Here is a 15,068-nt window from a genome sequence, read left to right on the forward strand (position 1 = left end):
CTTCCTACATTGCTGCATACAAAGTTGCACAGGCCAAGAAGCCTTATACCATTGTAGAGCAATTTGTGCTCCCTTGTGTAAAAGAGATGGTGCGACTTCTTCTTGGCAAGGAAGCAGCAAGGAAGCTGAATGATATATCTGTCTATAAAGACACAGTATCGAGATAGATAAATGAGATCAAAGAACATCAGTGAACAAGTTGTGGATGAAATAAAGAAGTCTCCATTGTTTGCCATACAATTGGATGAATTGACCAACGTCGCATTGTGCTCTCAGCTATTGGTGTTCGCGCGATACATGGTTGACTTCAAAGACGAGTTTCTTTTTTGTAAGACTCTTGATACCATCACAAAGGCTCAGGATGTGATGGAAATTAACAATTTCTTTGAAGTACATGGTCTGGATTGGGTAAATCTTGTGGGTGTCACCACTGATGGTGCACCTGCCATGCTGGGCTCAAGATTGGGTTTACAAACGCTGGTGAAACAGCACGCTCCAATGGTAACCAGAGTTCATTGCTTCATTCATAGGGAAGCTTTGGCATCAAAAACATTGCCTGATCAACTGAACACCCTTTTCAAAGAGTTGGTGAAAGTGGTGAATCACATCAAATCATCGGCTCTGAACACCAGGCAGGACATGGGTTCCAACTTTGATGTGTTGCTGTTCTACACTTCTGTACAGTGGTGTCAGCAGGGAATGTACTCAGAGTTTTTCAACTGAGAGAGGAGTTGGATTTATTTCTCCAGGCCCAAGGGAAAGAGGAATTCCGAAATGTGCTGACAGTCAAATTTAGAACTTGCGTATCTTGTCAATATTTTTGGAATCTTGAACAAACTGAATCTTCAGCTACAAGGAAAAGGTGCAAATCTGTTCTCTCACCAAAGCATCATCAAGGCTTTTCTTGACAAACTGGAACTCTGAATCGTAAGAGTCGAAGGCAATAATCTAGTTCAATTGCCATATGTGGATGCCATGCTCGGGGAAAGGAAGCCATTCGGACACAAATTCTCGATCATTTACGGAAGCTATGAGACGAATTCCAATGATACTTTCTGGAGGTGGAAAGGAGAAGGAATGGATTATCTTTCATCACTGTGACGAAGTGTGGGTACATTGCTGGTTGCTAGGCTTGGGTTGTGAGTGACCTCCACTGGCTGCTGTCTACAGCATGGCCCAGCAGGGCAGGGGATGAGTCATTATGCAAGGGGGCTTCAAACCTGTCTGACGAGTTAACTCTGAGGGAGCGGAACAATGGGAGGAAGAGGAGTGGAGCCCTGGCGGGGGGCAGGGCTGGAAGTGGGTGAGTTAGTTTCTGTCTGGGAGCATGGAGGAGACAGCCTAGGGAAAGGGGCTGGAATTTAGGGGCCAGTCTCCCCCAACTCAAGGGGGGCTGAGGCATCCTAGGCCTGCCCTGTAACCAGATTACATCTGCGCTGTGCTGTATCCTGGAGAAGCAATAAACATCTCTATTCTACTGGCTGGTGGAGTCTGTTCGTGCCATTATGGGGGTGCAGGAGACGGGAAAACCCCAACGTGCTGTCACAATCAGGAATCCATTTACAACAGAGGATCTGCAGGAGGAATTCTTGGATCTGAAAAATGATTTTGCGGCTCAAGACGTGTACCAGCAGTCTACCATAGAGAAATTTTGGACCAGGGTGACCAGGAGTTACCCAAATCAGCACAAGCAGTCAGATTTCTTTTGCCATTTGCATCAACTTATATGTGTGAGACTGGATTTTCGTGTTTGTTGCAGGAATCGGCTGGCAGTGGAAAGTGATAATCGTTATGCATTATCAGATACCACTGCAAACATGGAAAAGCTTGTCAGTGAGAAGAGAATCCAAAAATCTGTTAGTAAGAAATAAATTTAAAACCAAAATATTCGTTGTCTGCTCTTTTTTTTATGATGTCTCAAAAAGGAGGTGGTCCACGAAAATGTTTTGATTGACCTGGTGGTCCGTAGACTGAAATGAGTTGAGAGGTGAGGCACCACTCAAGAGTTGAAAGAGCCAAGAATACCCCTGGGTGGCGGTTTGGGGCAGATCACTCTCTAGTAATGAGGAATGTAGAAGCAAAGTAGTCTTTGCTCCTCCTCTTTGTGTTTCTTTTACCAGAGAGAGAGAAAAACAACAGTTTTCTAAACTTGGGGGAGGGAGGGGTGATGCCCCCAGAGAAGAAACAAAGTTGTGGGGGATTTTTTAATTCCAAGGAAGAACAAGAGAGAGGAAACACTATTAGGGAGAACAAAAAAACCAAAATTAGCTATTAATTATGCTAATAACACAGATAAGGAAAGGTCAACTACTCTCTCTGTTTCAGAGGGGCAGCCAAGTTAGTCTGTAACCCGAAAAACTTAACTAATAGTCTTGCAGCACCTTAAAGACTAACAAAACATGTAGATGGTATCATGAGCTTTTGTGGGCACAACCCACTTCTTCAGATGAATGGAGTCATTAAAAGGTCCAGTTTCTAAATAAATAAGGGTATGTCTACACTACAAAGTTAATTCGAACTAACAGCCATTAGTTCGAATTAACTTTCATAGGTGCTACACATACAAACCGCTAGTTGGAACTTAATTCGAACTAGCGGAGCTCTTAATTCGAACTAGGTAAACCTCATTCTACGAGGACTAATCATAGAATCATGGGACTGGAAGGGACCTCGAGAGGTCATCGAGTCCAGCCCCCCGCCCTCAAGGCAGGACCAAGCTCTGTCTACACCATCCCTGACAGATGCCTATCTAACCTGTTCTTAAATATCTCCAGAGAGGGAGATTCCACCAACTCCCTTGGCAATTTATTCCAATATTTGACCACCCTGACAGTTAGGAATTTTTTCCTAATGTCCAATCTAAACCTCCCTTGCTGCACTTTAAGCCCATTACTCCTTGTCCTGTCCTCAGAAACCAAGAGGAACAAATTTTCTCCTTCCTCCTTGTGACACCCTTTTAGATATTTGAAAACCGCTATCATGTCCCCCCTTAATCTTCTTTTTTCCAAACTAAACAAGCCCAGTTCATGAAGCCTGGCTTCATAGGTCATGGTCTCTAGACCTTTAATCATTCTTGTCGCTCTTCTCTGTACCCTTTCCAATTTCTCCACATCTTTCTTGAAAGGTGGTTCCCAGAACTGGACACAGTACTCCAGCTGAGGCCTAACTAGTGCAGAGTAGAGCGGCAGAATGACTTCACGAGTTTTGCTTACAACACACCTGTTGATACAACCTAGAATCATATTTGCTTTTTTTGCAACAGCATCAGACTGTTGACTCATATTCAACTTGTGGTCCACTATGACCCCTAGATCCCTTTCCGCCATGCTCCTTCCTAGACAGTCGCTTCCCATCTTGTATGTATGGAACTGATTGTTCCTTCCTAAGTGGAGCACTTTGCATTTCTCTTTATTAAACCTCATCCTGTTTACCTCTGACCATTTCTCTAACTTGCTAAGGTCATTTTGAATTATGTCCCTATCCTCCAAAGAAGTTGCAACCCCACCCAGTTTGGTATCATCTGCAAACTTAATAAGCGTACTCTCTATCCCAATATCTACATCATTGATGAAGATATTGAACAGTACGGATCCCAAAACAGACCCTTGCGGAACTCCACTTGTTATCCCTTTCCAGCAGGATTTAGCACCGTTAACAACAACTCTCTGACTACGGTTATCCAGCCAATTATGCACCCACCTTATCGTGGCCCTATCTAAGTTATATTTGCCTAGTTTATCAATGCCTAGTTCGAATTAAGTAGTTCGAATTAAGGGCTGCGTAGCCACTTAATTCGAACTAGTTGGAAGCTAGTCCTTCCCAGCTTGCCCTGGTGGCCACTCTGGGCCAAGCCAGGGAAACTCTTCTGGCCCCCTCCCAGCCCCGGAGCCCTTAAAGGGCCACGGTCTGGCTACGGTGCCCGTGCCAGGTACAAGCCTGCCAGCATTCAGCCAGCAGACCCTGCATCTGGCACGGCATGAGCCAGCCACCCGCTGCCACCCAGCCCTCTGCCTCTTCCCAGGACCAGACTGGCGGCTCCCAGGAGCCTGCCCGGGGCTGCAAGAGGCGGGCGCCCGCGCCTGGTCTAGAGCAGAGATCGTGGACTTCGTCGAGGTTTGGGGGGGAGGCCTCCAATGTTCACAATCTCCGCACTAGGCACAGGAAAGTGGCCGTCTAGGACAGGATAGCTGCAGGCCTGGCCACCAAAGGGCACATGCGAACCCAGGAGCAGGTTTGCATGAAAATCAAGTTGGTCCAGTGAGACTCCCGACCCTGAGCCCTGAGCTTAGAACATAAGAACATAAGAATGGCCGTACTGGGTCAGACCAAAGGTCCATCTAGCCCAGTAGCCTGTCTGCCGACAGCGGCCAGCACCAGCTACCCCAGAGGGGATGGACCGAAGACAATGACCAAGCCATTTGTCTCGTGCCATCCATCTCCAGCCTTCCACAAACAGAGGCCAGGGACACCATTCCTACTTCCTGGCTAATATCACTCCATGGACCCAACTTCCATGACTTTATCTAACTTCTCTTTAAACTCTGTTATAGTTCTAGCCTTCACAGCCTCCTGTGGAAAGGAGTTCCACAGGTTGACTATTTGCTTTGTGAAGAAGAACTTTCTTTTATTAGTTTGAAGCCTGCTACCCATTCATTTCATTTGGTGTCCTCTAGTCCTTATATTGTGGGAACTAATGAAGAACTTTTCTTTATGCACCCTCTCCACACCACTCATTATTTTATATACCTCTATCATATTCCCCCTTAGTCTCCTCTTTTCTAATTGAAAAATCCCAGTCTCTTTAGCCTCTCTTCATATGGGACCTGTTCCAAACCCCTAATCATTTTAGTTACCGTTTTCTGAACCCTTTCCAAGGCCAAAACATCTTTTTTGAGGTGATGAGACCACGTCTGTACACTGTACTGAAGATATGGCGTATCATAGTTTTATACTTCCCCTCCTCCTTCTTCCCCTGGCTTCCCCCTTCCAGCTCCCTCCTCCCAGGTTTCCCCCTCCCCTCTCTCTTCCCCTCTCCCACCTCCTTTTCCCAGTCTGCCCAGAGGTTAATCCTCCCCCGCCCAGTTTTGATAAATAAAGAGAGTTTCTATTTTTGAACACACGTGTCCTTTATTTTTTACATCAGGCAGGAGAGCTAGGGAAGGGTAAGTGGAAGGAGGTGAGGGAGGAATGGGGCACAAGCCCCCAATGGGGAGCACTGGGATGGCTCTGTGGGCTCCTCACGGTGGAAGCTCTCCTGCAGGGCCTCCTGGATCCTGACAGCCCCCCGATTGACCCCCCGGATGGCAGCCTGCGGCAAGTGCAGCCGGGCTGATGGCTGAGTGTTGTGATGTGCCGAGTGCGGGCACTCAGGGCACTTCAAGACAGGACTGCTTTGCTGTCCCTCATCGAGGTAGACAAGCAAGCAGGGAACCCTGAGAATTGTCTGTCCGGGGTGGGGGTCGGGTCCCTTTAAGCACAGCCCTCGGCTAGCCTGAGGAAGCAGCTCCATACTCTAAGTCCTAACCTGATGCCCTGCCAGCACTGGTTCCGGCCAGCCTTAACTTTGGTTCATGGTCCACTCAATGTAGACTTGCTAGTTTGAATTAGCAAAAAGCTAATTCAAATTAGTTATTAGGTCTAGATGCACTAATTCAAATTAGCTTAGTTCGAATTAACTAATTCGAATTAAGTTAGATCGAATTAGTGCTGTAGTGTAGACATACCCTAAGAGACTGGGGGGAGGGGGGACAGAGAAGGAAAAAGAAAAAAAGGGGGGGGGGAGAAATAGTCAATTAGTGTCCATGCTACATTAAACTGACAGAGAAGGTGCAAATTGTTATTAAGTATCCATTGTTTGGTTTTTTGTGTCATCAGAATGTGGAATGTAATGGTCCTCTATTGTGAGGCCAAAGGTGGTTGAGAAGGAAATGAAGGGTTTTCCCTTGTACAGTGCTAGATAGACTCCAGGCAGATCATGAGGGAGGGAGAGCACATGGTGGGACCAATGGATACTGCTAGCAAAAGTCACAGATTAGAGGCGCAGGGGAGCATATACACCTACAGTAGAGTACCCATACGGACACTTCTCAAAAGAACTAACCAGAAGATACACAGAAAATGACTACAGACTAAACCATGTAACCCCATTTCTCTCTTGAAGCCCTCGAGTGCACTGTGAGTATCTCCGACATCGTTAGAGGCAGTGACATACTACTCTATAATTCTTATTGCATGTGAATCATTAGAACTCTACCATTTCATCTTATTCAGTTCCATGTCAATTTCTTTCCTCTCCTAAAGGCATGGGAGAAGGCAAAGGCATGTCTGAAGGCAAAGAGTCACAGCTGGAATTCAGAGAACAAGCTTGTATTCGAGGATCTCCTATTTTACACAAGACTCTAATGAAAGATCCAAACAAATACTAAATTGGGCTGTCTCCGAGTCATGTAAAGTGTTGTGCTGCCGAACAGACAAGAGCTACACAGACTCCAGCAAAAGGGTTAGAAAGGAAGGCTCAAGGACCTACATTTCGTAGTTCTGATCCTCTGTCTCTTGCTGCACTGAGAGCTCTTCCAACGTTGCATCAATATCAAGCTGATTTGTCTCCAGCTGCCGTAGCAACGTCTCCCTCTGAAGAAAGGAAAATAAAACAGGGTGAGCAGGAAAACTCACTGTACCAGGTATCTGAGAGCTTGCAGGTACAGCAAGACCTTGCATTAACATTAATGCGCTGTTTTACCCATTTTAATGAATTGATCAGCAGCTAAATGCCCCCAGCAAGGTGTTCAAGTTAAATAAAGGAATACAAGAGAAGAATAGAGGCAGACACACAGTGTTCATTATGAAAGTCAGCATCCTCTTTCACAAGAATGTGTGTGTCACAAAAAGTGTCACTTTTGATACTCACAACGGAGCACTGAAATAGGCTACAGCACAATCATGTAAACATTTCAAATCATGTAAGAATTGCTTATAAGTCCCTTTGAGAGAAGAGTATACAAAATTATGGACAGTGACCTCATTACTTTGCACAACACTGTAGATTCTCTGGATAAAAGAACTCTTCATTATCATGAGGTAGTATTCAGCTGGTGCAGCAAGGGGGACACACGTTTGCTTTCTAATGGCATTTAAGTCAAGCATCTAGCTGGGTGAATATAAAAGAACGATGCTCCTATTAAGTTTACAAAACAAGGTTGAGCAAAATATGGCCTGCAGACTGGATGCAGCCCATTTCTGTCCTGCCTGTGATGAGCATAAGAATGACCATAATGGGTCTGACCAAAGATCCATCTAGCCTAGTATCCTGTGTGCCAACAGTAGCCAATACCAGATGCCCCAGAGGTAGGAAACACAACAGGTAACCATCATGTGATCCCTCCCCTGTCATCCATAAGCTTTTCCTTATCAAATAGTTGACTAGTCGTTTACATCCCTAATTCTTACCTATCCTAGCTAATAGTCACTGATGGACCTAACCCCCATGAATCTACCAAGCACTTTTTTGGATCCTGTTAAGTCTTAGTCTTCACAATATCCTCTGGCAAGGAGGATTCAGTGGGATGCTCAGGCAGGCTGCCTGCCAGCCATGGCTCCACATTGCAGCTCTCGGAGATATGAAGAGCCCCCCTTAACCCCGGGATTTCTTAGCTCTGCAGTCTAGTTTTTTTATAAATTCTCTACCCCTCAATATTCCTTCAAAGTTATCTGCTATAAGAATGAACTTGACATTTATATTCAATAATCCATGGGCTATTTTAATTTCATGTATCAGAACGGGGCAGAAAATGTTACATCGTTAAGTGCTAGACAATTTCCAATAGTGTAAAATGCATGTGAGAAACTAAACTGTAGTTGACAGCCCAAAAGGCTAGTAACAAGGCAAACATTTTGCGAACAAAGTGAAATCTGGTCAGCCAGTAAGCATGCCACAGACACACATATTAAATCATGTTGTTGGCATTTTGGAGCTAACAGTCTGTAAAAATCAAACTCAATGTTCTACAGAACAAGCCAAGCAACTAGCCCATCCTAGAATTTTTCAGTCTAAACCCCACACTTATTTTAACATTAAATTACTCAGTAAAATTGAGTTAACTGAGTTCTAGATCAGTGATCACGAACCTGTTCATTGCGGTGCCCTTAAGAGTCGATCGCCACGGTCAGCTGGCCCAGCGGCTGCTCTTCTCTGATCCAGCCCAGCGGGAGCCTAGTGCAGCCTCAGCGAGCTGAATGCTGGGGCCACCTGAGCTGGAGCAAACAAGTGCAGCTGCCCAGTCAGCTGGCCACGACATTCAGCCCCCTGAGGCTTCGCTATGCTCCAGTTGGGCTGGATCAAAAAGAGGGGTGTTGTGCCCTAGAAAATTAGGCCTAGTGCAATTATGCTAAAGCAGACGTAACAAAGGTTTCTGGGTAGTCCCTGGGCAGAACTGGAGATAGGATCAAGCAGGGGCGCACCCTACATGCTTATTTAAGTTGCAAAAGTCAGATAAGTAAGAAGCTGCATTCTTGTACCTGCTGTGATGAGGAACAGTTTGTTTTGAGAACTGATAAGGAAATTCCCTGTTTCTGCTCTTCCCCTGTTTGTTCCAAACTCCCTGTTTATCATAGAATCATAGAATAATAGGACTGAAAGGGACCTCAAGAGGTCATCGAGTCCAGCCCCCCGCCCTCAAGGCAGGACCAAGCTCCGTCTACACCATCCCTGACAGATGTCTATCTAACCTGTTCTTAAATATCTCCAGAGAGGGAGATTCCACCACCTCCCTTGGCAATTTATTCCAATATTTGACCACCCTGACAGTTAGGAATTTTTTCCTAATGTCCAATCTAAACCTCCCCTGCTGCACTTTAAGCCCATTACTCCTTGTCCTGTCCTCAGAAACCAAGAGGAACAAATTTTCTCCTTCCTCCTTGTGACACCCTCTTAGATATTTGAAAACCGCTATCATGTCCCCCCTTAATCTTCTTTTTTCCAAACTAAACAAGCCCAGTTCATGAAGCCTGGCTTCATAGGTCATGGTCTCTAGACCTTTAATCATTCTTGTCGCTCTTCTCTGTACCCTTTCCAATTTCTCCACATCTTTCTTGAAATGTGGTGCCCAGAACTGGACACAGTACTCCAGCTGAGGCCTAACTAGTGCAGAGTAGAGTGGCAGAATGACTTCACGAGTTTTGCTTACAACACACCTGTTGATACAACCTAGAATCATATTTGCTTTTTTTGCAACAGCATCAGACTGTTGACTCATATTCAACTTGTGGTCCACAATGACCCCTAGATCCCTTTCCGCCATGCTCCTTCCTAGACAGTCGCTTCCCATCTTGTATGTATGGAACTGATTGTTCCTTCCTAAGTGGAGCACTTTGCATTTCTCTTTATTAAACCTCATCCTGTTTACCTCTGACCATTTCTCTAACTTGCTAAGGTCATTTTGAATTATGTCCCTATCCTCCAAAGAAGTTGCAACCCCACCCAGTTTGGTATCATCTGCAAACTTAATAAGCATACTCTCTATCCCAACATCTACATCATTGATGAAGATATTGAACAGTACGGGTCCCAAAACAGACCCTTGGTATTGCACAATACCGACCCTTGGAACCTTTACACTTTGATAAGGGTATGCCTAGCTAGATAAGGAAAAGCACCCACTTTGCCAGCAAAATGCCTGGTGACTTTTGTTAACAACACTCTCATGAAAACAACAATCCATATAGGCTCCTTTAACAACTGAAAAGCAGAACATTACAGGAAAAGCATGCCCACAAGTTCCTGTGGAAAGAATAGTTCTCTCCACCCACTTTGCACTAAGTAAATCCCTGATTCTTACCTGTAGTTGCAAGAATGGGATGTTGAAGAATTTGTGTAGATACTTGAGGCCAAAACTGTTCTTCATGGAAGATTCAGCATAGCGAAAATAAGATGAGCCCGGAGGCCTGTTCCAAATGAGAAGAGAATTACAAAAGACCGACTAACTACACAGACAGCAGAGGCATGTTCTATCCCATGAGCAACTCTCAACTCCCAGGCAAATCTTCAACCTCAAGACACGCTGGCAGCTCATCCTGCTAGCAGACTGGTGGAGAAAGACTAGAGTGCAGTTGTTTTGCTGCTGTGTCATGCAACAGTCTGACCTGCTCTGCTGGGACACTGTGCCAACACTTTACCAAACCAAGTATTTCAAAGCATTTCTTTTGGAACATTTTTATTTTTAATTCCATAAACAGACCTAAATTAAGCTATTAAAACCTCAGCACTGGGAATTAAAGTTACAATAGTTCACCTTGGATAATGGTGTGTATAACATGAATAAACAAGGCTGTAAAAAAAGAACTGGTACAAAGCCATTTATTGTGATGGATTACATTTCTAAACATCTGAGGAAGCCATGAGTGACTGACAGACTTTAAAAGAAAACCTGTTACACAAAAAAGTTCTTGTAAAATCACTCTCAGAAGGAGAAAGGCAGTATGAGGTGGATCAATTGTTCCCTGCCCAATGAGGACAGTATCTCTAACTTGATATTAACAAATAGGGAGAAACTGGTTGAAAATTTGAAAGTGAAAGGCAGCTTGGATGAAAGTGACCATGAAATTATAGAGTTCATGGTTGTAAGGAATGGTAGAAGAGAGAACAGCAAAACAAAGACAATGGCTTTCAGGAAGGCAGATTTTTAGTAAACTCAGGGTATGTCTACACTACAGAGTTATTTTGAAATATCTAATTTCAAAATAGTTATGTCAAAATATCTTATCTCAAAATAATGCGTCTACACACAAAATGCATTTCGAAATAGCTTTTTGCTATTTCGAAATAGCGCATCCACACTGATTGGATGCTGAATCGCATTTAAGGCCAGCCGGAACTGGTTCCGGCAGGTCATCAGGTCAGAAGTTACCTTGTGGCCACAGCGCTTATTTCAAAATAGCAAATTTGAAATTGGCACGATCCTCGTGGAATGGTGTTTACCAATTTCAAAATAAGCCCACCGCTATTTCATATTAATTTCAAAATAGCGGTTGGCTTGTGTAGATGCTAGGAAAGTTATTTCGAAATAATCACTGTTATTTCAAAATAACTTTGCTGTGTAGACATACCCTCAGAGAGCTGGTAGGTAAGGTCCCATAGGAAGCAAGACTAAGAGGAAAACAACTGAAGACAGTTGGCAGTTTTTCAAAGGGACATTATTAAGGGCCCAAAAGCAAACTATTCCACTGCATAGGAAAGATGGAAAGTATGCCAAGAGACCACCTTGGCTTAACCAGGAGATCTTACATTATATAAAAATCAAAAAAGGAGTCACATTAAAAGTGGAAACTAGGTCAAATTACAAAGGATGAATGTAAGCAAATAACGCACATATGCAGGGGCAAGATTAGAAAGAAAAAGACAAACAACGAGCTCAATCTACCTTGAGAAATAAAGAGCAACAAGAAAACATTCTATAAATATATTAGAAGCAAGAGGAAGACCAAGGACGGGGCAGGCACACTGCTCAGTGAAGGAGAAACAATAGGAAACTTGGAAATGGCAGAGGTGCTTAATGACTTCTTTGTTTCAATTTTCACCAAGAAAATTGATGGTGACGGGATGCCTAACATAGTGAATGCTAGTGGAAATGGGGTAGGTTTAGAAGTTAAAATAAAAAAAGAACAAGATAAAAATTACTTAGAAAAGATAGATATCATCAAATCACCAGAGCCTGATGAAACGCATCCTAAAATACTCAAGAGGCTGATAGATTTGGTACCTGAGCATTTAGCAACTATCTTTGAAAAGTCATGGAAGTCGGGAGAGATTCCAAAAGACTGACAAAGAGCAAATATAGTACTCGTCTAAAAAAAGGGAAATAAGAACAACCCAGGAAACTACAGACCAGTCAGTTTAACTTCTGTGCCAGGGAAGATAATAGATTAAGGAATTCATCTGCAAACAGCTGGAAGATAAGGTGATAGGTAACAGCCAGCATGGATTTGCAAAGAACAAATCATGTTAATCCTATCTGATAGCTTTCTTTGATAGGATAAAAAGTCTTGTGGATAAGGGAGAACAGGTAGACATGATATGCCTAGACTTTAGTAAAGCATGATACTGATTTACTTGACCTTATCAATAAACTAGTGAAATGCAACCTAGATGGGGTTACTATAAGGTGTGTGCATAACTGGCTGGATAACCATTCTCAGAAAGTAGTTATTAATGTTTCAGTCATGCTGGCAGTGAACAAGAAGTGGGGATCTACAAGGGTCTGTTTTGGGACCAGCTCTGTTCAATGTCTTCATTAACAATTTAGATATTGGCATAGAAGGTAATATGTTAAGTTTGCAGATGATATGAAGCTGGGAGAGGTTGCAAGTGCTTTGGAGGATAGGGTCATAATTCAAAGTAATGTGAAAAAACTGGAGAGATGGGCTGAGGTAAAGAGGATCGAGTTCAATAAGGACAAATGCAAAGTGCTCCACTTAGGAAGGAACAATCAGTTTCACACATACATAATGGGAAGCAACTACCTAGGAAAGAGTACTGCTGAAGGGGATTTAGGGCTCATAGTGGACCACAAGCTAAATATGAGTCAACAGCGTGACACTGTTGCAAAAAAAGCAAACCTGATTCTGCGATGCATTAACAGGAGTGTTGTGAGCAAAACATAAGTCATTCTTCTGCTCTACTCTGCACTGATTAGATTTCAGTTGGAGTATTGTGTCCAGTTCTGGGCACCACATATCAGAAAAGATGTGGAGAAATTGGAGAAGGTCCAGAGAAGAGCAATAAAAATTATTAAAGATCTAGAAACCATCATCTATGAGAGAAGACTCAAAGAATGGGGCTTGTTTAGTTTAGAAAAGAGACAACTGAGGGAGGACACGATAGCAGTTTTCAAGTATTTAAAAGGATGTTACAAGGAAGAGGGAGAAAAATTGTTCTCCTTGGCCTCTTAACATAGGACAAGAAGCAATGGGCTTAAACTGCAGCAATGGAAGTTTAGGTTGGACAGCAGGAAAACCTTCCTAACTGTCAGGGTAGTTAAACGCTGGAATAAATTGCCTAAGGAGGTTGTGGAATCTCCATCATTGGAGATATTTAAGAGTGGGTGGAACAGACATCTATCAGGGATGATTTAGATGGTGGCTTCCATGAGGGCACAAGACTGGACTTCATGACCTCTAGAGGTCTCTTTCAGTTCTAGTGTTCTATGATTCCGTGATTAAAGAGAGCATACCTCATGGCCAGGTTCAAAGAAATGCCAGTGTAGAGAATTAGCAGGCAGCCTGGAGGACACAGCTTGAAAGAGTTGCAGTGGGGATACTCAATCTCTAGGGTATGGGAAAGGGAGAAAAAGCTAGCTAGAAAAAGCTGCTGGTTACTTGGTGCACCGGCACTTGTGGAACAACAGTGTTGAGGGAAGTAACACCCAAATCTTTCAGCCAGAAAAAACCCCTTATTTTCTTCCATCTGGATAGAGCAGTTCTGAAAGGCCTGCACCATGGGTTAGGGATGTAAAGGACTAGTCAACAGGATGCCGACTAGTCACTCCTCCCACCCCTTGCTGTCTCTAGGAGGGTACTTAAAAGTGACAGGGAGCCCGGGGTCAGCTGCTCTGTGTGGCACTGTTTCTTTGAATGCTGCAGGGAGCCTGGCGTCAGGCTCCTCATGGCATTTCAAAGCTGCAGCGCTGCTTGGAGCCCAGGATCAGCTGGGGATTGACCCTGAGTTCCATGCAGTGTGCCAGCTTTGAAATGTACAATACCACCCAGCGGGAGCTCTTGTGCATTTCAAAGCAGAAGCGCCCTCATGGAGCCCAGGGTCAGCAGGACTTCCTGCTGGCCCTGGGTTTCACGTGGCATTCCACCTTTGAAATGCACAAGAGCCCCCACTGGGGCTCTTGTGCATTTCAAAGGTGGAATGAGGAAGTATTTATCGACTAATCAAGTAGTCGGTGGAAATTCCATCAACTACTCGACTAGCAAATTAATTGCTATTTAATATCACTTCTATGGGGACTTAGTGCTATTCACTGGTTCTGGGAACTGAGTTTTCTTCCCCTGCCCCGCCCTGCCCTCTGCCCGCTCAGAGGATGCCTGTAGGTTCAGTAGGAAAACCACTGCATGAGCAGTAAGCCCAATACAAAGTGACAATACACAGGCATAACGCATCCAACAGAATGAGAAGGGGGTTAGATGATCAGGGAAGGGAACAATTCAATGGCGCACACATGCTGTTAACTGGGGCTAGTTTGCATGCAAGAGAAGGGGAGGAGTACTGCTTGCTCAGAAAGCCAGTGTGGCATCAGCACTGTTTACCTGTTCAGATTATCAATGAATTCCCTCACATCATCTGGCAGGATGACCCGGTGCTCTCCCATATCGCGGTAATTCCCAAGCACACACACTGGAACATGGGTGGGCACTTTAGGAAGCTCCCTCAATATGTAGTTAAATGTCCTTTACCAAATAAGAGGGAAAACAAGTAATTACAGTGTGAGCACACTTGATGGGTTAGCTGTATTCTAAGCAACATCACTACATTTACAGCTTCCATTGACACAATACAAACATACATACATAGTCACAAAAAATGCAAAGCAAACAGAAACATCTAAAATATGAATCTCACAAGTGGGCTCCCTCTGAGGCCCACCTACAGACAAGGCTGAGACATAGTCTGAGGTAAAACTGTTCTTTCACAGAGACTGTCATTCAGAAGCAAACAGTCCAAGTACCTCAGTTCTGTACCTGGAGCTGGGATCCATATAAAATAGTCTAGGACAAGGTAACACACTGCACTGTTGGGTGAGGATTGGAAAAGGGAATATTCTCTTCACCCCAGGTGGAGACTGGGATTACGCCCTTGTATGAGCTTTGATGAAAACAAGGGCTAAAAGTTACTCCCGAGGGAATTCTGCATCACTGCATGCAAGAAGGAAACATGTCCTGCCTCACTCAAATTTCTTTGCTTCCCTGCAGAAAGTGTCAGAAAGCTAAGGAAAACTGCATCAGAATGGGGTGGGGGCAGGCTAGGAATGCTCATGGGCATAGTTTGGAGGATACTGCCTCCAAAACAGAGG

The 15,068-nt window shown here is 44.1% G+C and overlaps 1 protein-coding gene across 3 annotated transcripts in view; it reads right to left on the reverse strand.

Moving 5' to 3' along the window:
- The window catches only part of RABL6 (RAB, member RAS oncogene family like 6), a 92,205-nt gene that overhangs the window by 41,727 nt on the left and 35,410 nt on the right, over window positions 1–15,068 (reverse strand). For 2 of the 3 annotated variants that reach the window (XM_006117347.3, XM_006117345.3), the window contains exons 6-8: window positions 14,305–14,445; window positions 9,834–9,939; window positions 6,527–6,630 (exon numbers count right to left, since the gene is read on the reverse strand). In XM_006117347.3, the coding sequence (XP_006117409.3) occupies window positions 6,527–6,630; window positions 9,834–9,939; window positions 14,305–14,445 (351 nt within the window). The remainder of the gene's footprint in view (window positions 1–6,526; window positions 6,631–9,833; window positions 9,940–14,304; window positions 14,446–15,068) is intronic. The other variant, XM_075905805.2, reaches the window with a different exon arrangement.

The sequence above is a fragment of the Pelodiscus sinensis genome, chromosome 23, assembly GCF_052426305.1.
Source record: "Pelodiscus sinensis isolate ZL-2025 chromosome 23, ASM5242630v1, whole genome shotgun sequence".
In the NCBI taxonomy this organism is placed as follows: domain Eukaryota; kingdom Metazoa; phylum Chordata; order Testudines; family Trionychidae; genus Pelodiscus; species Pelodiscus sinensis.